Below are 22,263 nucleotides of genomic sequence, written 5' to 3' on the forward strand. Positions count from 1 at the left end.
CATAACATTATAGCTACATTTAATTTATCACCACTAATTTTTTTTTCACCTGAGACAAAAGGTAGTTGCTTAGGATGTCTTCATAAACATTAAAATGTTCAAAAATAGACATACACGATGACTTTATAACAGCATTTTCACCATTACAAATTCAAACATTGTAGAGTAACTTGGAGAGATGTAAAAACAGATTTTTGGCACACTTTAAAAGAATCTCCTCAAGGCCATGCATTTGAAAGAAAGTCAGCACTGATGCAATCTCTCAAACCCATTAAAAAGAAATAAAGCCATAACTAAACACGAGCAGGAAATGATTTGAAAGAGTTTACTTTTTGTATTTTAGAGAGGTGATTGCCTATGAGTGATTAATTACTCAAATAATTTAAACTTAAACTATGAGAAGTATTAAGTACTTAAAAATATTTCCTAATTGTTTCTATTCACAGAGATGCAAACCTACACTATGAATGTAACCCCGTGCATCTGTTAGTACCAACTGCCTATCTCCTCTTAGAAGGTGAAGAGTGGACGGTGAGGATTCACTTCTCAGGTAATAGGACTGCAGAGCTGGAAAGGACTTTGAAATGATCTAATCCATCACCTCATTTTACAGATGAATAACAGAGGACCAGAGAGGTAAAGGGGCTTGCCCAAGGCCACAAGGTCATCCAGGAGCAAGGCTGTCATTCCAGATCAGGATAGGGTTCTGGGGTCAGACAGATTTGGCTTCATACTCTGTCCCCACTAGTAACTTGGGATTAGAAGATGAGTGTTGGTTTCCTTAGCCAAAGAAGGAAATTGATAATTTCTGTCTTGCTGCTGTGTTCTAAGTATCAAATGAGAAAATGTATGCTAAGCATTTGATAAATGTTAGCTGTTTACTCACTTTCCTTTTCCCAAATCTAGTGCCCCTTCCCCATTCCATGCCTCTTCAATGTATATTGGCATTTCAGATATGCAGAAACTGTTTATTAGCAGCTACCAGGCATTAGCTCCAGTTTCTGGCTGGAGAATATCAGGAAATTTACCACACGCTAATGATAGTTCCTTGCTTCCCAATATCCACAGTAACTCTGACATTGAAGCCAGTGAATAGCTGGGAAGCACCAAAGCAATCCTTGCACTGGTGGAGGATATTGGGGAGTTTCTAAGATTATAAGTAAGTGGTGATGATTTGTCTGCTTTCTTATTTTTTTTTTTAAGATTTAATTAATTAATTTATGGCTGTGTTGGGTCTTCGTTGCTGTGCGCGGTCCTTCTCTAGTTGCGTCTAGTGGGGGATACTCTTCATTGTGGTGCGTGGGCTTCTCGTTGTGATGGCTTCTCTTGTTGTGGAGCACGGGCTCTAGGCACATGGGCTTCAGTAGTTGTGGCACACGGGCTCAGTAGTTGTGACTTGCGGGCTCTAGAGTGCAGGCTTAGTAGTTGTGGTGCACAAGCTTACTTGCTCTGAGGCATGTGGAATCTTCCCAGACCAGGGATTGAACCTGTGCCCTCTGCATTGGCAGGTGGATTCTTAACCACTGCGCCACCAGGGAAGTCCTCCATTAGGTATTAAAATGTTGATTGTTTACCATGGAAAGCTTAAATTCTTGTTAAAATATAGAGAAATTCATTTCAAGCCATCTCTTGCACTACCTTATTCTAGAACGTGCCCCATGGTTCTATGAATCTCCCAGAAGTTCTTCTCTGGGGATGAGATTCAACTCAGAATTCGTTCCATTCATTAAGAATCAGTTCTAAAAAAGTTAAAAAAAAATCTGAACCTTGTTCATTATGAACCATGTGATATGGTAAATAAGACCAAATTCCCCTGAGGGACAAAAACCCCATGGAATAACAAGGAATACCAGTGTGGAAATCAGAAAACAGGGGCCCTGGTCTAGATTCTGTCCTTAACTAGCTTTGTGACCACAGGCAGCCCCAGCCTTTCTGTGCCTCGGTGTTCTCCACACAAAATTAAGAAAAAGCAACCGTAGATGTTATAAATTCACCTAGTTAATGGTACAACCCAATAACTACAATTAGGCTTCAGCTACAGAGAAACTGGGCAGCAGTAGCTCAGCTAAGTCTGCAAGTTAAACTGGGATATTTATTTCCTATCGTCCGACCTGTAGTCTAATCAGTAAAGCTGTTAAACCTGCAATAATATTTCACTGACGTGCACCAGGACGTTGCAAGTTGTAAAATTTCCAATTTAATTTTACTGCATCCTGGAAGCCGTAGTAATTAGAAGACAAACTCACAGTGAAGATGCTTATAGCTTCAGGGGTGATAATTTTGAACCTGTCCCGCAGGTCACTTCTGTCCTTAAGATTCCCTGATTTGACAGCTGCCTGTAGACTCAGGATTTTATTGTAATACAGCAGCAACTCGTCATTCATTCGATGGGAGCAGATGTAGATGACGTTTACGTTGGCATCTAAAAATAACAGGCACAATGTTAATTACTGGTATAAAGGTAAAAGACATTACGAACTCTGGTATCAGATTGATGTTGCACAGTTTAAAGAGCATATCCAAAAGCCACATTCAAGTTAATTTAGATTGGTTTTGTACAGATCTTAGCAATTTAAGTGGCTTTTTTGTCCTTTAGCATTTCTCTAAAGAAAAGATAAATAACACCACCACCAAAAAAATAGACACAATGATTCCTTCAGAAGGAGGGCTGTGAGGTACCATGGAAGTGTACTTTCAAATAATACGTAGGGATTTAGCTCCAGAACTCCTATTAATATCAATGGGATTTGCATAGTGATTTAAAAATTTATTCCATTAACTTTAGTAAATTATAAAACAGAACTGTTAACTTTCGAAAGCTGATGAAATTGCAATTTCTTATGCTGCCTGGATTTGGCAAGGCCAATTCAGGGAATGTTCTGTCCAAATAAATGGTCTGATTATGACCATAGCAATGATTATTTCAGGAAAGCAACCTTTTCCTTTCTCCATTCCCGAAGAGGAGTATATTACTTAAATAGGACATCTAGTGATTCTTGGTTTAAAGGAAACGCTATCTTAATTTAACTGTTCTCCTTCTCAAGATGTGCTTCTTATTATGTGCATAGAAAAGAAATCCTAATTAAATATCCCATCCGAATGGAATAGTGAGAAGAGATTACCCCCACTCCAGGCTGCAGAATATTTTAGGGAGTATGTACAGGAAATCATCAGCCGGTGGAGTCACCCATTCATTTTTGTAAAATAACTGACTGATCAGTAGGGGCAAAGCACTTGGCTAGACATGGAAGGAGATACCAGAGTCAAAGCAACTGAGATGCTGCCTGTGAGGAGCAACCATTTCACATGTATAAACAGCTGTAAAACATGGTGGAGGGTGGTGGACACAAGACACATGCAGACCAGGTGCCCAGGGAAGGTTGGAGGAGGGAGCACTGTAAAATGTTTCCTTGGTCAAGTAGGGCTGAGAAGAGATTTTAAGACTCCTCTGTTCAGTTTAGCAGAGTATACAGAGCATAGACTGATTAAATGCTTGCTCAGCTTTCTAGGAGCCTGGGCATATTATTTAACCTTTCTAAGCATTGCTTTCTTCATCTGTAAAATGGGGAATAAAGTCTCCTGGGGCACAGAGTTTTGGAGAGTATGAAATGAAAGAATATATATAAAGCACCTGGTGCAGTATCTGGCACATAGTAGGTGCTCAGCAGACAGTACAGATGCACCAATCTGCTCCACAGCCCACCCTGACTAGGCCAGCTAACAGTGTTTCCACACCCCGCCTTCCACACTTGTGCTCCTTTTAACTAGTGCCTCAAGATTAAACACGGTGAAGTAGTGTCCCCTGCTGTTCCATCCTGTTGTTCCAAATCTTTCAATCTTGTCCGTCCAAGGCAAGGTGTATACTTTTCATATAATCCCCCATGCCCTGGTACAATGTCGAGGATGCAGGAGCCACTCAATAAATACTTGTGAGCTGACCAAAGGGATCTGGGAGAATGGAGAGATTCGGGAACTGGAAAGTCTTACACAATTAGTGAGACCCATGGCATGCAGGAGAAATCTGTTCTGGAGAAGAGCATCTTGTGGCTAGAAGCAGTGTCTTCTGAACTGGCCCAGAGCTGGGCCCAGAGTAGGTGCTTCGTAAATGTAAATATTTAAGTGGCTCCTGTTTAATGTTGAAACCACATTGTCACATGAACCTCAAAATAAATGAACTGAGGAGACAGTAAATAACTTGTATCCAACTGCTGAATGATCAAATTCGTTATCCGAAATCTCGTGTTTTCAAGAAGAGACTAGTGTCTTACTAAACTAGTGGTCTTTAAAACCAAACTAATATTTTTTTTTAAGTATAAAAAAAGGACACAAAAAGCAAACAACAAAAATAACTTAATAAAGTCTCCATAGCAGAAGAAAACTAAATTTTTCTTGGGAAGAAATTTCTGGGTTGTAAATGATAACCAATCATGTTACTAATTTTACCTTTCCCGTTCATTTCTGGCAAAGGAATACTATAATCACTAACAGTAATATCCAGTATTAGGGTGGTTTGATTGTGAATCAACAAATGTTCAAAATTAATTGACAGGTGATTTTGGAAAGGAATTAAGAAGATGAAGATTGTTTTGACTGTTAGTCAGTAGTCAATATCAGTCACCCTCTTGCTTAACTCATCTAGGAATTGAAGATACAAGCTGTTGAGGTCTCTCCACCTGACACCCTGACTTCACAGCCAGTATCCAAACAACAAGTCTTAATGTGATCAGATTACCTTTGTTTCCCCTGAATAAGCAGAAAAATCAACACCCTTTACTAGGAATTAACACAAGTTAAAGAAAGATAATCATTTATTCTTCCATAAAATTATCACTAATTTTCCTAGTTTCTTCATATTTTTACTTCACAAGCAAGTACTTTTTCTATTTTCTCACTTACTTCTACACTTTTATTACTTCTCTTGAAGAGGTTTTAGGATTGCATTGTTATCATGAAGATAGTGTACCAAGAAAAGGCATTTGGTTAATAATCTCTCAGAAATGTTCATCTTAGCAAAATTTTCCATTGCAGATAGACATAGACTGAATTATTGAGTTATTTAAAATAGAAACCTAATACTCTTAAGTCTTCTCATTATTAATAAGAATCCTTTGTAAGGAAATTCTTTGGTGATGGACTATATATAGAAAGGTATATAAAAAACTAAAGAAAAAAATTACTCAAATAAATTAGAGCAAAGTCTGCCCTCTGCTGCACTTCGTTGGTTTCCACCCAGTCAGGTTTTTAGTTGAAATAGCTCAGCACTAACAAATCAATCTTAAGTCATTAATTTTTTTTTTGGTAAGGTTGAAAAACAACATTAGTGCCTAGATAATAGATTAAAGCAATTACCCTATTATTATTTTAGGACACTGTAAATTTCTAGTACTGATGTATTTTTGTTACCAAATGGCATTTATAAAATAATAATGATGCTGAAATATATATGAATCACGTAAAGTATGTCATTCCAGGGAGCCAGCTAAATTGGTCATTGATAATTTAAAATTCTTCCTTGTTTTGCTTAAATAAGGGCCAAAGCAATTATATTTTAACAAAACAAAGAAGTTCTTATTTGGTAACTAAAAAATTCTAGTTTTCGTTTAACCCTGAATTTCTGGCCAGGACTTCCCACACTGATTCAATATTATTACTTAGGCTTTGATACATTTATTCTTTAAACCTCACCTCAAACAGTGTCAGCCAAAGCCTAGAGTTCTTGTATCCTTCCTTCTTGGCCCCTGGTTGGTGTCTGATTTAGAACTGACCAAACCAATATTAGAACTTGACTTTTACAAAGATGTGTCTATCACTCAAGGTCTGTATTTCTAATAATTCCTTCCACTAGGTACTTCCTATTTTCTCATAACTAGATTATATATATTTAAATAAAACCTTCTTTTAAAAATCTATCTTCATTTCCCTCTTATTCTTATAATGAAAACATAATGCTTTTCATTTCTGTTACCTTCCACCCATTCCTCAGATAATATAATGGACAATATTGACACAAATATATAATGTTGACTTCATTCACTGCCAGATTCAGTAAATGAAGAAGAGTTGGGGCTATAGGAGATACATCCTTATTCAAGCCTGCAGCAAAGAGAATTAGAAAACTACCCAAGTAAATTGGTTAAAATGTCATTTGTTTATTCAACTGACTTCACTATAAATCTGTTCTTTGGAACAAAACATTCAATTGCCCTGCAAGAAGATTAGAAGTCCAAGCCTTTTCCTTGTACAGAAAAAAAAGCAAAAAATGAACGTTTAATCAACATCCACTGATAAACATTCCAAAGAGCCATTTGTGTAAAAGTATTTACTGTACCTAAGATGTCACACAGCCTCCCCAGCTGCATGTTCTGCTGCGTGCTGAAGTCGTCAATATTTTGTCGCACAGGCTGGGAATACCCTAAAAGGCAAACCAGATGTCAAAACCCAGAAAGAGCAAGTCAACATGGCAAAATGGCACAGTAGGATTTCACAGTGTCATGGTCCACATTTCCAGGAAAGAATTGTCTCTGAAGCATCTCGCAGAAACAATCCAACTCCTAAGAATGAGGTCCTTGCTTCTCAGGGGATTAAGCATTAATTCTGGAAGATGTGCTGAGAAGCATATTCTGCAACAGAGAGGTTCATATTTTTCAATATCAGCAAAGCTTCTGGGAATCAGGATTATAGAAACACGGGAAAAGTTTCGGAAATTTTAACATGAATGTTCAAAAGAGCACGTAAGAAAGTTATGCTCAGGTTTAAAAACTATATTGGCTTTTTGTTTTTTTGCCTTTTATTTTTTAACATCTTTATTGGAGTATAATTGCTTTACATTGTGGTGTTAGTTGCTGCTGTATAACGAAGTGAATCAGCTGTACGTATACGTATATCCCCATATCCCCTCCCTCTTGCATCTCCCTCCCACCCTCCCTATCCCACACCTCTAGGTGGTCACAAAGCAGAGCTGATTCTCCTGTGCTATGCGGCTGCTTCCCACTAGCTATCTATTTTGCATTTGGTAGTGTATATATGTCCATGCCACTCTCTCACTTCGTCCCAGCTTACCCTTCCCCCTCCCTGTGTCCTCAAGTCCATTCTCTACGTCTGTGTCTTTATTGCTGTCCTGCCCCTAGGTCCTTCAGAACCTTTTTTTTTTTTTAGATTCCATATATATGTGTTAGCATACAGTATTTGTTTTTCTCTTTCTGACTTAGTTCACTCTGTATGACAGACTCTAGGTTCATCCACCTCACTACAAATAACTCAATTTTGTTTCTTTTTATGGCTGAGTAATATTCCATTGTATATATGTGCCACATCTTCTTTATCCATTCATCTGTCGATGGACGCTTAGGTTGCTTCCACATCCTGGCTATTGTAAATAGTGCTGCAATGAACACTGTCGTACATGACTCCTTTTGAATTATGGTTTTATGCCCTGTGGTGGGATTGCTGGGTCATATGGGAGTTCTAATTTTAGTTTTTTAAGGAACCTCCATACTGTTCTCCATAGTGGCTGTATCAATTTACATTCCCACCAAGAATGTGCAGGAGGGTTCCCTTTTATCCACACCTTCTCCAGCATTTATTGTTTGTAGATTTTTAAAAAAATTTTTTTGGCTGCGTTGGGTCTTCGTTGCTGCACATGGACTCTCTCTAGTTGCGGTGAGTGGGGGCTGCTCTTTGTTGCAGTGTGTGGGCTTCTCATTGCGGTGGCTTCTCTTGTTGTGGAGCATGGGCTCTAGGCACATGGGCTTCAGTAGCTGTGGCACTCAGGGTCAGTAGTTGTGGTGCACGGGCTTAGTTGCTCCGTGGCATGTGGGATCTTCCTGGACCAGGGCTCAAACCTGTGTCCCCTGCATTGGCAGGCAGATTCTTAACCACTGTGCCACCAGGGAAGTCCTGTAGATTTTTTGATGATGGCCATTCTGACGGTGTGAGGTGATACCTCATTGTAGTTTTGATTTGCATTTCTCTAATGATTAGTGATGTTGCGTATCCTTTCATGTGTTTGCTGGCAATCTGTATATCTTCTTTGGAGAAATGTCTATTTAGGTCTTCTTCCCATTTTTGGATTGGGTTGTTTGTTTTTTTGATTGAGCTACATGAGCTGCTTGTATATTTTGGAGATTAATCCTTTGTCAGTTGCTTCGTTTGCGAATATTTTCTGCCATTCTGAGGGTTGTCCTATGCTTCTTATGTGGCATTTTGAAGATGTGTCCTGGAATCACTCTCAACTGACACACAGATTTCAGCTAAAACTCTTGCTGTTGCGAATATGTATTTAAGTAATTCTAAATACTAAAATATGCTTCTGTTCACACAGTCAAAAGATCTTGTAACGTTAAAGGACAATAAAGGTTAATGCAGTTACTTTGTCAGTACCGATGAAAGCCCCACCATTTTCCTTCATGTCAGTTGGAACAGCAGAAGGAAAACACACATGGATTTACTACTGTCCCCAAATCTTCCACAATGGCAACAGCAGCGGCAACACTTTCTGCTATTGCAGGGGTCAAAATAAAAAATGAACGTGGACCAAAACATGAACTTAAAAGGCATGCATACTCACAAGCAGTATAATTGCTTATATGAAACTCAGCAACTGTAGGTGTAACTTTAAAAAAAATAAAACTGCTTTTCACATTTTGAATAGATGCTTCAATGCCTCCTTGTGGTTAGTGAGCCCAAACACATGTTTCAAGTTAAACTGCTATAGATAAAGTGATTTTAAAAACTACATCTTTGAGATGTGACACAGATTTCCTTTTCAGCATAAGGAAAACTATAGCAATTCAGGCAACAGGGCTTCAGATCAAATGAACTCTGATAATTGGCTCTTTGCTTTGATGTTAGGGTTTAAACACTAGACAATGTCTGGAAATTAAATGAGTTTACAATTCATCTTAAAATCTACCTCTTGCTTTATGCAGATGAACTTAAGAACTAAAAAGGCAGAAGGATACGTGGGCTGTTTGAATTATTTTTGAAAAATTATTAATTTCTAAAATAATTTTGGGAACTCATCCACATATGAAAGTTAATAAAGACAGCTACAAACAATGCCATCTTGATGTGTGGTTGCAATATTGTAACTCTTGGGATTTTGCCTATGTATAATTCTGTCTATACTCAGATAAGTGTTTAGGAAGATGTATTGTGAATAACTTATATATCAAGACTATAAGAAGGCAGGAAAATGCCTAGAGAATAAAGTATGATTAAGAAAAGTGCATTAATCATTCTATGAACGTATTCTATGAACACATTTCCTTTCAGAAGTAAAGATAAAAGGCAGTGTGAGATAGCTCATTAAAATGATGTCCAATTTAAAATATAAAGGATGTCTCATCACTCTGTTGCCACATATGCAGCATGTGAGTAAGTCCGTGTTTCAATTACTCGAGGTCAGTTTTCCAACAAATTACTTAGTACCTCTATTACCCTGATCAAGGATGCATATAAATCCACCTGCCAATGCAGGGGACACGGGTTTGAGCCCTGGTCTGGGAAGATCCCACATGCTGCGGAGCAACTAAGTCCGTGAGCCACAACTACTGAGTCTGCGGTCTAGAGCCCATGAGCCACAACTACTGCACCTGCGTGCCACAGCTACTGAAGTCTGCGAGCCTAGAGCCCGTGCTCCACAACAGGAGAAGCCACCGCAATGAGAAGCCTGCACACTGCAATGAAGAGGAGCCCTCACTCACTGCAACTGGAGAAAGCCCACGCGCAGCAACGAAGACCCAATTATGATTATGCAGGATTATGATAAAACTGGTTACTCAGTTAACCCTACAAGTACACCCATTTTAAAGAACTGTATGTTAATCTCAGGACATTGTTATAGAGGATCATATGAAGCAAAAAATAGAAAAACATTTTGTCAACCGTAAAGTGCTGTGTAAACAGAAGATATTTTAATGTCACAAGCTATGTGTACTTCCAAAGCTTGTAACAGCAACAGCAAATTCTGTCACAAGCAACAGATCATTCCACATGAGCAAGATACAATGCAAGGCACATTGCTATCAGCAGAGCAGAAGTTAGGAGTCAATTTTTTTTAAAGTCAGATTTATCCTTATGTTTTGTACATCCACAAAATACATGTGTTGATTCCTGGGTGGAAGACCTCATCGATGCCGGCAGCATATATTAAATACAACAGTGACTTAACCAGGAAACTGTCAAGAAGGATGTTGTGGCCTTGGGGAGTTCAGCACACATGCCCGGTGGAATAAAATACACTTTGGAATATAATTTGGAATATAATCTACAAAGACATGGATATATCAAAGGTGAGACTAGAAACACCAGAGGAGTTTTGAGAAACCATCTACTTCAACCTTGTCCCGTTATAGATAAGGATATTCAGGACAAGTGCCTTGTTTCTTGTCCGAGATAACATAAACCTACAAATTATTATGTAGTTCAACTACTACGTCTTTCGCTCTTGTGACAAATATGGTTACGTCAAGCAAGAGAGAAGATGACTCTCCAAGAGTGAGCAGAGAACTCCAGAAGGGACAGAGGGCCTTTGCCTCTTTTCCCACTTTTATTGTTTTAAATTAATTTTTATTGGAGTATAGTTGATTTCTTTTCCCACTTTCATCCAATTGTTGTGTCAGACAGAATAGTGGCCATCCAAAGATGTCCATGTTCTAATCCCCAGACACTGTGACTATGCTAAGTTACATGGCAAAGGGGAAATAAAGTTGCAGATGGAATTAAGGTTGCTAATCAGCTGACCTTAAAATAAGGAGGTTCTCATGGATTATTGGGCTGGACCCAGTGTCATCATAAAAGTCCTTAAAAGTCGGGGAGGGAGGCAGACTACAGAAGGGACTACAGAAGACAGGCACAGAGATGCCACATTGCTGCCTTTAAAGATGGAGGAAGCGGGCCCCGGGCTTTCCCTGTTCATTCCTTTGTGGGTGGCTTCTAGAAGCTGGAAAGAGTGAGAAAACAGATTCTCCCCTAGAGCCTCCAGGAAGGAGTGCAGCCCTGCCCACACCTTGATTTTAGCCCCTTTCCCACTTCTGAACTACAGAATTATTGCTGTAAGGTAACAAATGTGTATTGCTTTAAGCCACTAAGCTTGTGGTATCTGGTCAGAGGGCAATAGAAAACTATTATGACTGTCTACCTTCCCTTACTCCCAATGAGTACCACCCCCCAGACATTCTACTCCTCTTTCACCTGTAATTGAAAGATGGGGGATGGGGGACTGAGATCCATAATCAGAGTTCAGAATAAGCACTCAGTAAATATTGTTGTTTTACTATTTCTTTCCTAACCTCAGCTGAGCATGACTTAAATTCTCAAAAGGAACCTCACTGAAATGTAGAGAAATTATTATTATTATGTGTGCAAATTATTTGAGCTATCAAAGTACTGTTCTTCTAGCTCATGGAGCTGATTGGCCCTAATCACCATCAGGTGTGCCTGACCACCCTTTTCTAAGAAGGTTCTCAGTCTCCCCTCACTGTCTTTCTCTGGCACCCTCTCTTCACCACACTTTTCTCATTTTGTCATTACAGGTTTCTTTGCTGGCTTGTTTACTTGTTTGTTGTACATTTCTCCTCCCCACTGCATCACTCTGGCTCCTGTAGCCAGACTGTAAGCTCCACTGGAGCAGAAACGCTGTGATATCGCCAGTCAAATGAGTCAATGAAACGTGCCTGAAGAGCTTACTCAAAGAATCTGTCTTTTAAATTCTTAGCCCTTTCTCTCTTGTGTTTTCATCGTTCCCTCCTCTCCTTACAACACTCATGAAACTGGGTTCTCTGATCTGGAGAACTTCTGAGGAATTCAAAGAATGGTAAGTGGGATTTGTAGCTTTTTCTAGGTCCTCATCAGCATAGAATAAAACAGCACTGGCATAAAGGGGCACTTTCTCTTATCAGTATAGAGAGGAACGCAGCTTCTTTCCTTATGCCACCTTCATCACCTGCAAAATATTCATAGTTTGATAGAGTGTTCCATCTTTCCTCAAAATATTATTGCCTGGGACTTCCATGGTGGCACAGTGGTTAAGAATCTGCCTGCCTATGCAGGGGACACGGGTTCCAGCCCTGGTCAGGGAAGATCCCACATGCCACGGAGGAACTAAGCCTGTGCGCCAGAGCTACTGAGCCTGCGCTCTAGAGCCTGCAAGCCACAGCTACTGAGCCCACGTGCCACAACTACTGAAGCCTGTGCGCCTAGAGCCCGTGTTCCGCAACAAGAGAAGCCACCATAATAAGAAGCCTATGCACCGCAACAAAGAGTAGCCCCCGCTCGCCACAACTAGAGAAAGCCCGTGCGCAGCAATGGAGACCCAACACAGCCAAAAATAAATAAATAAATAAATAAATAAAATATTATTGCCTCTGCTTCACACTGAAGAAGGGTACCCGGGTGCTGTCTCTCTGAAGTTATCCAACTACCATACTTTTGGTCTTCTGTTGAACCAAGGATGCTCATTAATGGTTACTGGCTACCATTTCTCCATCCTCATTTCTGCCTTCATCTCCTTTCCCATCCCTATCCCCACTCCCCCACAAACGCTTATCAGATGATGCTAATTGCCTCTTTGCAACCCAGTAAATGAGTCCTGCTAGGATTGGCTTTTCCTTCACAGCAACTGGAGAAACCTAAGAACATGAGCAAGGCCACGCTCAGTGACCATGCCTCCTTGGGACTGTGGGTGCTTCTGTGACACGCCCCTGCCGTTGCAGTAAAATCAAGTGTTCTTGAACCCTGTTTGTTACTCTGTGGTTGACTCCTAGTTTATTTTGTCTCCAAGTCCTATTCCTTACAATGGTACCTAAGGCAGAGAAGGGGTTAATAACAGATTTCCAGTTACCACATAGTTGTCATTCATCTGATCACCCTGGCCTGAGATGGTAGTCATCCATGCCTCAGTCTGATGGACTGGAGCAGTGATTCTTAACCTTTTCCCCATTTGAATACGTGTGATGGGTAATGTTCAAATGCATCACACACTCCTAGGGGCATACACAGGGTTACAATAGCTGTAACTCCATCCCTTTCTCTTCCACTCAAGAAAGCATACTAGATGCAAGCTGAGCAAGAGTGACATTGTTTTAGAAATAATCTTGAATTGTTCCAATTCATAAAAAGTTAACCATTAGCTAATCTTTGGACTCTAATAGTAAAAATTTAGGGAACATGTGAACATACTTCACAAACGATTGCGGATCAGCATACTGCAGTCATCTAGAGAAATGTGATCTAGACATTATGGTTTTAATTACTTGTGCAAGTGTGAAAGCACAAGATACTGAGATAGGAAATGAGATACAGCAAGAGAGAGGCCTATCTGGGTTATTTATATAGTCCATCCAGTGACAATTTGATGAAAATAAAACTGAGAGTTGTTTTTTGGGGGCTTCTGAGAAAAATTAGAGAAATTTGTGATGAGGACATAGAAAACACAGGACTTAACTCAAATCTTTGTTGAGTTTTGAAAACATTCTCAAACCAAACTGTCCAAATGGATTCTGTGTCGTTCTGAAAGCCTTTCCTTCAGAAGAGTGAAGACTTTCTCTTGTTCAAACTTTTTGTCTGCGACTGGCACAGCACTGCATGCAACTAAAGCCAGTGATTCTCAAAGAGTGGTTGAGGGACCCTCCAAAGGACTGGGGGCATGGAAGGTCAAAACTCTTTTCAGAATAATACTAAGATGACATTTTCCCTTTTCAATGTTATCTTCCCACAAAATACAAAAAGTTTATTGATTTCAGATTCCATATTGCAACTAACTCCTAAAAATTATCCTTGTTGAGTTTTGGTATAAAATCAAAGAAGAATATACGCAGTTATCTGAAAAGGCTGTAAAATATATAAAGTATACCTCCCTTTTCCAAATACTTATCTGTATGAGGCCAGGTTTCCTTCATATGCTTCAACCAAAACAACATATTGCAACAGATTGGATGCAGAAATAGATAGGAGAATCCAACTAACTTCTCTTAAGAGATTTGCAAACTTGTCAGCCAGTGCCGATCTTCTCACCAATTTTTTTTTTTTTTGCGGTACGCGGGCCTCTCACTGCTGTGGCCTCTCCCATTGCGGAGCACAGGCTCCGGATGCGCAGGCCCAGAGGCCATGGCTCACGGGCCCAGCCACTCCGCGGCATGTGGGATCTTCCCGGACCGGGGCACGAACCCGTGTCCCCTGCATCGGCAGGCGGACTCTCTACCACTGCGCCACCAGGGAAGCCCCTCACCAATTTTTTTTTGTTTTGGAAAAGAAACGGTTTTTAAAAAATAAAAATATGTTTTTTAGATGAACATTGGTAATGTGCTTAGTATTGTTATTTTAAAATAAATTCAATATTTTTAAAGTTTCTCAGTTTTAGTTTCTAATGTGGTAAATATAGACGGATACAACCTATGTAAACCAACGCTCTTTAGGGTCTTCAGTTGTTGTTACAAGTGTAAATTTGAGGACCACTGAACACAAATTTTAATATTTTTTATGAGAATGAAGGAGATGAAAAAGATTATATTTTATCTTAGTATAAGCAATACTTGTTTTAGATCATATCCTAATATTAATCATTTCATCAAAAGCCCAGGAGCTGGTGTCATTTGACATCCAGTTCAGTGCTGTTTCCATATTTCATGGTACAACACCAAGCTCAACTGGGTAATTTAATATTACAGGGTCTTGGGGCCAACCCTGATCCAACCAGTGAATGAGTGTTGATTTGGATTACTTGGCTGAATGCAACATGGATGAATAGAAATATGGTTTCATTTTAATTTGGGCTATAAAGAAATTTGGAAGTTTTAAATGTACTTTGTTCTTGATCCCCAAAGACCTGGATTTTCTGGAACTGCTGTCTGGGAGATCTTGGCAATACATCTGTTTCAAAGATCTAATGTGGCAATATCATAACTGAACTGAGGATTCCATCCTACTTGCCAAAATACATGTTGAAGACTGCAAAGATTTGACTGAAAGTCCTGATTTCCCAGCCTTGAGGTGGAAGCAACAGAATCTTCGCGTCTTTGAGTTGTCAACTCAAAATGGGAAAGTAGAAAGGGGTCAATGTGCTTGGAGGCACAGTAAAAATGTGATTCCAGATATAACCCTCTGGGCTCTGGTCCTCCACCCTGCCCCTGTTCACAAATGGAGGCGAGCACAGTTCTTACCCTCTGGTGAAATGGAGTGGGGTTACGAAGGAATTGTCTCATGAGTATTTGGGGTATGGCAGTTGTGCATAAAAGTTAGTTTTTCTATCTTTTAGGCTTTTGTGACAATACAGAGCAACAGAAAAACATTTTCATGAACCTTGTAATAACAGGATCCACAATTTTATGGAATGGAGTATCTTGGAGACCACGAACTGTGTTAACCCCAAGGATAATTTGCTGAAATAATGCACAGTTGGAAAAAAAAAAGAAGCTGAACTATATACATTCCTTTTTGCTATTAAATCAATTGGCAATGAAATAAAAGATCACATAGAGAAAAGAGGAAATCCCACCTCAATACATTCTCTATTTGTATTTTAAGGGAGGATGAGAAGGGAGAGAGGAAAGTCATCACTGGGAGTTTAATTGGCTGACCAGAGCCCCATACTTGGCACATCTCATTTAATGTCAATATATTTTAAAATGCCACTGAGTTTAAGTGTAGTAGCAAATGATGCATTGTAATAGAGAAGCACAGGGGTTAAATTAAAAGTGGAGGAAGTAACTTGGGCAAAGAAACTGTAAGCAGAATTAGTTTGTAGGTTTTATTTAGACCTCTGATTTTTCTAGGGGAATTGGGATTCTTCATTGCAGTTCTTTCTTAATTTGACTGATAGATTTTACTTAAAATAGACCCTACTATTCTATTCCTGCTATGAGCCATGGTAGATTTTTTTTGATTATAATTATATTTCATTAATAAAAATGATAAAAATATGCAATATACAATTAAGAGATCAGCCTATATAACCTGGAAAGGATGACTTTCTTTTTATCGTCTTATAAAATTACAAGGCCAATCTGTTTCTTTGGACAATTAATCAACAACATCCTACCTCTGTTGGTTAAAAATAGCTAAAACTTTTTGTTACATCTGAGAATACTTCTCAAAATATGTAACAGCCAATCATGTTTCGTAATTCCTCCTTTCAAAGAGGTGGTTACTCTGTAATGTATAATTGTCTTCATGTTCGTATCATTAAGCCATAGATTTTTAAATACATGATAAATATTTTGTGGTCAAAAACATAGCTGAAAGGCCATGTTTCCTGTGATTGTGGGTTTGGAGAATGCAGTTACTCCTGTGTGTGCAACACTGTATAAACAAATAACCAATGCCTACAACTGTAATATATTATGTAGTTATCAGCTACTAAGCTTTCATTTTTAGGGTTCAAATAACTTAATGCAGCCCCAATTGGCTAGTGCATGGTGTCATTATTTCTGGGGCCAATTCCACAACAGATTTGATCACAAATTTCCTACGGAAATAGAAAGAGAGGACAAGGCTGCAACTTGTGTTAAATGCGTCCCTGAGTCTTACATTCCTACCAATTGATTTTGATTAGTGAATCCCTCTCAACTCTGGGAACAAAATTACTATATTGAATAGATTTGGGGGGGCCATGTATTTAGAGAAAAAAATTGCTTCACTTTCATCCACTTCTATTTTCATGAATTGTGTAGGTAAGTCTCCAGTGGAGGTGACAAAGTAGCCATGTTATGGCTAGCTGAAATCTTCTTCAAGTATTCCCAGGGGAAGTGGTACATAAGAAAAAACTGTGCCATTATTATTTTTTTTAAAAAGGTATGGTTTGAGAATTATGCTTGTGGAATAGGTACCAGATGACAGTTTAATGCTAGTTAAATGCAATTGAATGTCCACAAGTCATTTCATAACCTAAAGCTTAAATTTTAGAAACAAATACAATTTGATCAAAGCCCAAGTATTATTCTCTTGTGAAAATGTGAAATTGGGCTTTTTAAATACTCAGTTGAGAAAAATATCTGAGCTTGTTCTTATCTCTTAGAAAATACATGATTAGCAATTTTTTTTGCTTACCTAAAATGGGTTATTATGTTGTTAACAAACAGAAGTTACTGCAATAGGGAAGACTTTCAGATTTATTATGTATTTATTTAAACTGAGTATGAGTAATCTAGAAGAAAACTAGTTTTACTATCAGATTTAAAATAATGCTTTCTAATTCTAGTTTCTGTCCAGGTTATTTTACTACTTAATTTATATTCAGCAAGCTCTTTTGGAATTTTAAGACAGCTTCATTTTAAATTATATTTTATTAACCAATTTATATCACTAACCGTTACTTTCATTATTTGACCTCTTTGGAGGCCTGTTTCTATCAGGCTTCCCTGCAGAGCTGACTGCTTGGGGATTTAGAGTCAGAAGTGGGGGTACAGGAGGGAAGAAGTGTGTGGAAATTGGATCTATAATACCTTTGTGCTTGTCAGCATTACAAAGTGGGGGTCTTGTTTCTATTTCTAGTTCTGAATAAAACAGAGAATGCAAAACAAAATTTCCCACATAATATCAGGTCAGGTCCACAATTAGTTGCATAAGCAAAAGGCTTTTGCACCTTATTCTAAGGACTCAAGTCAGTTAATTGGGTCTGCAATTAGCCTCTCTGGTTGCAATCAATTACAAGTGCAATTTCTGTGTGTGAACTAATTTTGTGTGCAAAATAGTCCCACCAAAACAAAAGCCTAAGTTAGAATGAAATTCAGATCTGTCTTACCTCACTTACATACTAAGGAGGAACTTAATTTCTTCTGTTAGCCTTAAAAAAGACCAAACCTAAAAGGCTCTATGCGACTGAAGTACTTTCTTAACTTTTCTATAAGTACTTAGATGTAAGTACTTTAAAATCTAAGAAAGTTTGCATTACTTTGTTACTACTAATATTTTATTTATTTAACCTATCATCTTAATTATATTTACATAATTTTTTTCTCTTTGTCTTAACTTTATTTCAATTTTCATCTGTCTTTGTATGATGTAATATACATGCCTCATGGAGAGTGCACTTTGAAAATCCACTGAGAATTCTTAAAATAAGAAATGACATTTCTTCAGTGTACGACTAAGTGTTCATAGATTTTAGCATGATTTTGAGTCTATCCCTTTGTAGGGAATATATTTACATAATTATTAAAAAATTTTTTTTGCTCTTCATATTACTGTTAAATGTGTTAGTTTCTATACTATGCGTAAGTACCCAAACATGTATGCACAAATAAATTGCAATCCAGAATTCTATTACAATAGATCACTTAATGAGTTGCTCTACTTAAAAGGCCTTAATATGTAATATGAAGATTCAATGAGTTTTACTGTTTGTCAAAACTCTACTAAGTCAGCTTGGGAAATTTGGCCTCACCAAGGAAATTTAACACACTAGGTAGATAAAAAGCAAAACAACACAAAACAAATATGCAAACAAATCCCAAACATTTTGACAGCAGCTCATGTTTTAAAAGAACTTCCAGTGCACGTTTCTGAAATTCCCAATGTCATTTTGGCATACCTATTTTACCACTGTGTTGCAGACAACAGCTTTTAGGTTCCCCAATTCATAAATGTAATTAAATAATTACATTAGTGCTAATTAACATGAAACTGCAGATTATTTAGGCGCAAAAAACACTATTCAACTTCTTAATTATTCTTGTTCACACAGCATTTCCTTTTGCTCAGGCGCCCTAGGTGCAAATAAAGCATCCCATCTGCTCGTAATTAGAACTAAATAATTTCAGAGAATGTAGCTTATCATTTTGACTGCACATTTGATTAAAAACAGTGTACAAGCAATATCCTGGCTTATTGGTGTAACAGCAACAACACTCACAAGCCTGTGCTCTTCTGTCATTAAAGAAGATCGAAAACATTATCTGTTATTTCAGGGGAAAAAAATACAACTTTTTAGCTCATTTCATACAGATGAAAGCGAATTACAGCAAATCATCTCTCCACTGAATAGCAGCCCCCACATAATGACTTTATTTGCTTAATCCCCAAATTAAACGCCGTCTCGAGTGAGGGCCCTGTGTTATTACTCTCATCATGTCGAGAACGTTTTCCTGCCGAGACCAATTTGAATAAAACAAGGGGCCTTCCTTGAACTCAATCAAGGAGCCATAATGTGGTGGGTAATAGAGGTTGCTGAAAGATTTGCAGGCAAAAGTGTTATACCTAATGATGGGATATGGATAATAGTCCTCCTGGAGGTCCTGATGCGATTCCAGTTGGCTGCCAGATGCTAAAAATCAAGAAGAGCATTGATCAGTGACAGGAAGCTGTAGTGGATTCATCTAGTCAAACTTCAGCTGTTTTTCCACTGTACAGTTAAGCCAGGCATAAATTATATTAATTGATTTAATTACATACTTAAAACATCTTCCCCAATTAATTTAATTAGGTGGCTACATGATGCTACTGGCAGGGGAAGATTAGAGGCAGCTCACTTAATTAACAGAATATGAATGAAAAAAAGAGAAAGCAAACATAAATGAAATTGTGAGCACTAATTAAAAGGCTGTCTGCAAACTTAAATACTTTCTGACAAAGTGGTGACAGCAACGTAGACAAGAGAGGATTTTTTTTTTCCTAGCAAATTAAAGCACCAGAAGGTATATATAGGGAGAAAAAGTAATGCAGTTAAAACATTGATTTTCTGACAGAACGACCGTAGTCAAAGCGAAGGGACTTTTTTCTATAGAAAAATTGCAACAGATTTTGCAGGCACAAAAGCCAGATTCCTGATTAGGGCTAAAATATGATGTAGAGACAAGCGTAGGGTTTGTGCTTTGTACATTAAAGGGAGTAGAGGTGAGGGAGGCTGGTGGGGAGGGGAGTTGGAGAGAGAGAGGAAAGAAAAAGAGACAACTTACTGCAATCGTTCAAGCAAGAAATGTTTAGAAAAAGAGGTCTGCCTTAACAGCTGGCAGCCTTGTATACCTTGGCTCGAACGCGGAAATTCTCCAGGTGTCTTTCACGTGATTCCTTCAGGAGCTTCCTCAGCCGGGTCTTATGGCGATGTAAGAGCCATGCAACGGTGATCACACCTGATGCCCACTTCTGCCGGTGATAAACAAGGAAGAATCTTCTTGCTTTGTAGCATTTCCATGTGGCTTGGATCTTCATGGCAGCCTCTGTCTTTCCATCTCGGCCCTTGTATCTTTGCCCGGGAAGATTTAACATCATTTGGATGTGAGCTGGGTTCTCTAACACTGAGAGAAAGTCGTATCTGGTAAGTTTATTCTTCAGCTCAAACTCTGGAAGGAGCGCTACTAAACTGTTCCCTTTTATTTTGACTTCTGGTATCGCATAGTTCCTGAGAAACTTCTCGATGTGTTCCAAGAGAGAAAAAATACTTCCCCAAGACAAACTGAAATGCTCCTTGAACGCTAAGAAGTCTGGGGCTGTCTTGTCTACAGCACCATTATAAATAAAAAAGTCATAATCCCATGGTGATTTCAGAGCCTTAGAAGGTGTTGTCACTTTCATGGCCTGTGGAAGGAAAGTGTCAGCAGAGATGAAATATAATTACAATCTACTATAAATGAACGGTCAAGACACACACTACCACATTATCGTTTATTACTTGATGGTGGGAGGATACGGATCCTAGTTCTAATACATACATGTCGTAATAGGAAAGTCAGGCTGTTATATAATCATAAAACTCGTTGCCAGAAGATATTTTAGAGGTTGCTCAAAGCTATTATCATTCTTATAAAAATGTAAGAAACTCATATAAAAATTATGCATTTAGTTCACTTTGATATGGTCAGCTGACCCCATAATCTCTATGATTTACTTTTTACACATGCATGGATGGAAGCATGTCACTGCTTTCTTGTTCGTAAGTCATCCACCAATCCTGTAAAATAGGATGAAGCCTTTCTTTGCAATCTCTGTGACAACTTCAGATAAGCCCATCAAAGCTGTCCTGTCTTTTCTGACTTTCTAACAGGTCATCATTTCTAGCATTTTGGAGTTCTTCTGCCACCTTCTTTGAATACCCAGGAGTGAGTTTTACAAAGAGCATTATGTTGTGTGTTAGCACCCTTGCTACTTTTGAGGTTTCTCTTGTCATATGTTCTTTTATTCTTAAATCTGGACCCTTCTCAGGGACATATCTGGAACTGTCTCCAGGCAGATAGAATCTGAAATCTCACAATTAAAACCAAGAAACATTTGCTTTTCACTTTGTTCCTATCTGTACTGATTGAGTTTTTTAAGTCATGAAACATACTACTCTTATTTTTAAATGTCAAGAGGGGTTCTCTAAGAATGGGATGATTGGGCAGTGTTTTTCTTCTTTATACTTTTCTGTATGAAAAAAACTGAATAAATGCTACTTAAAAATAAAATCAGAAGAGATTTGGACAACAACAGTAATATATGTCACACATACCCTTTAAAAAAAAAGGAAAAGGAAATTTTGTTGTGTCACTGTCCTCTGTGAAACTACTACATTTCATTATTGAAACCTCTGGCACTAGAAAAATAGACATTCTTCCCCATGGTCTAAATGATTCTAATGGCCTGAGGGGTGAGGGGCATAGATGTTTCAGGTCCTGCCTTCTCCTCAGTCAACCAGGTATCAACTTACAGTGCTGATTGTTTCTTGCTTAGGGATTTAAGGAACAGATTGTCTTCAATATGTCAACATTTTCAGGTGTATAAGCCCATCTTTACCAGATTATAGGATTATATTGCTCTTTGCATTTTGAAGAGTTTTCACGGAACTCAAAGAAAAAAAAAAAGACCCAGTTAATTTATCAATGACTATTGTTCCACAGCACTGTGTTGAGTATTACTATGTTAGATTGTTCATGCTTTGTCTTTACTAAACTATCTAAGAGAAAAACAAGCCAAGAGATATATTTACAATACAAGCACAATAAGCAAACACAAGGGGGGAAAAAAAAAACACCTTCCTATTCTTTTTCTTTTCTTAGGTTCCAGACAGTGGAATAATTAATTAGACTGTCATCTCAAGTAAAAATGCTGAAAAGCAAGTGTTAAGTTTGAAAAGGGTAATTTCCTTGAACTTTAGAAGCAGACTTTTATAGCAGTGAGCTTTTGTGTACTTTTAAGAGTCATTATAGGCATAAGAACAATGGAGAAAGCCTTCTCTCCAAGACTCTAGCCCTTTCTGAGCTAATCAAGGCTCCAAGAGAGAATGCAAACTGTTTGGTAGATGGAAACAAATTTCTTCTTCTTGGACGGGCAAGAGGGAGTTAGAGAAGCAATGCC

At 38.3% G+C, this 22,263-nt stretch overlaps 1 protein-coding gene and 1 long non-coding RNA gene across 2 annotated transcripts in view; one reads left to right on the forward strand and one right to left on the reverse strand.

Moving 5' to 3' along the window:
- The window catches only part of LOC117203819 (uncharacterized), a 188,837-nt gene that overhangs the window by 94,200 nt on the left and 72,374 nt on the right, over positions 1-22,263 (forward strand). Inside the window, exon 3 of the long non-coding RNA XR_007475903.1 lies at positions 447-550. This is a non-coding gene — a long non-coding RNA (uncharacterized LOC117203819). The remainder of the gene's footprint in view (positions 1-446; positions 551-22,263) is intronic.
- Positions 1-22,263, reverse strand: part of IQCH (IQ motif containing H) — a 203,453-nt gene that overhangs the window by 70,510 nt on the left and 110,680 nt on the right. Inside the window, 4 exon segments of the mRNA XM_049706661.1 lie at positions 2,247-2,422; positions 6,329-6,412; positions 19,192-19,258; positions 19,957-20,508. Coding sequence (XP_049562618.1) covers positions 2,247-2,422; positions 6,329-6,412; positions 19,192-19,258; positions 19,957-20,508 — 879 coding nt within the window.

This window comes from Orcinus orca, chromosome 2 (genome assembly GCF_937001465.1).
Source record: "Orcinus orca chromosome 2, mOrcOrc1.1, whole genome shotgun sequence".
NCBI classification, from domain to species: Eukaryota; Metazoa; Chordata; class Mammalia; order Artiodactyla; family Delphinidae; genus Orcinus; species Orcinus orca.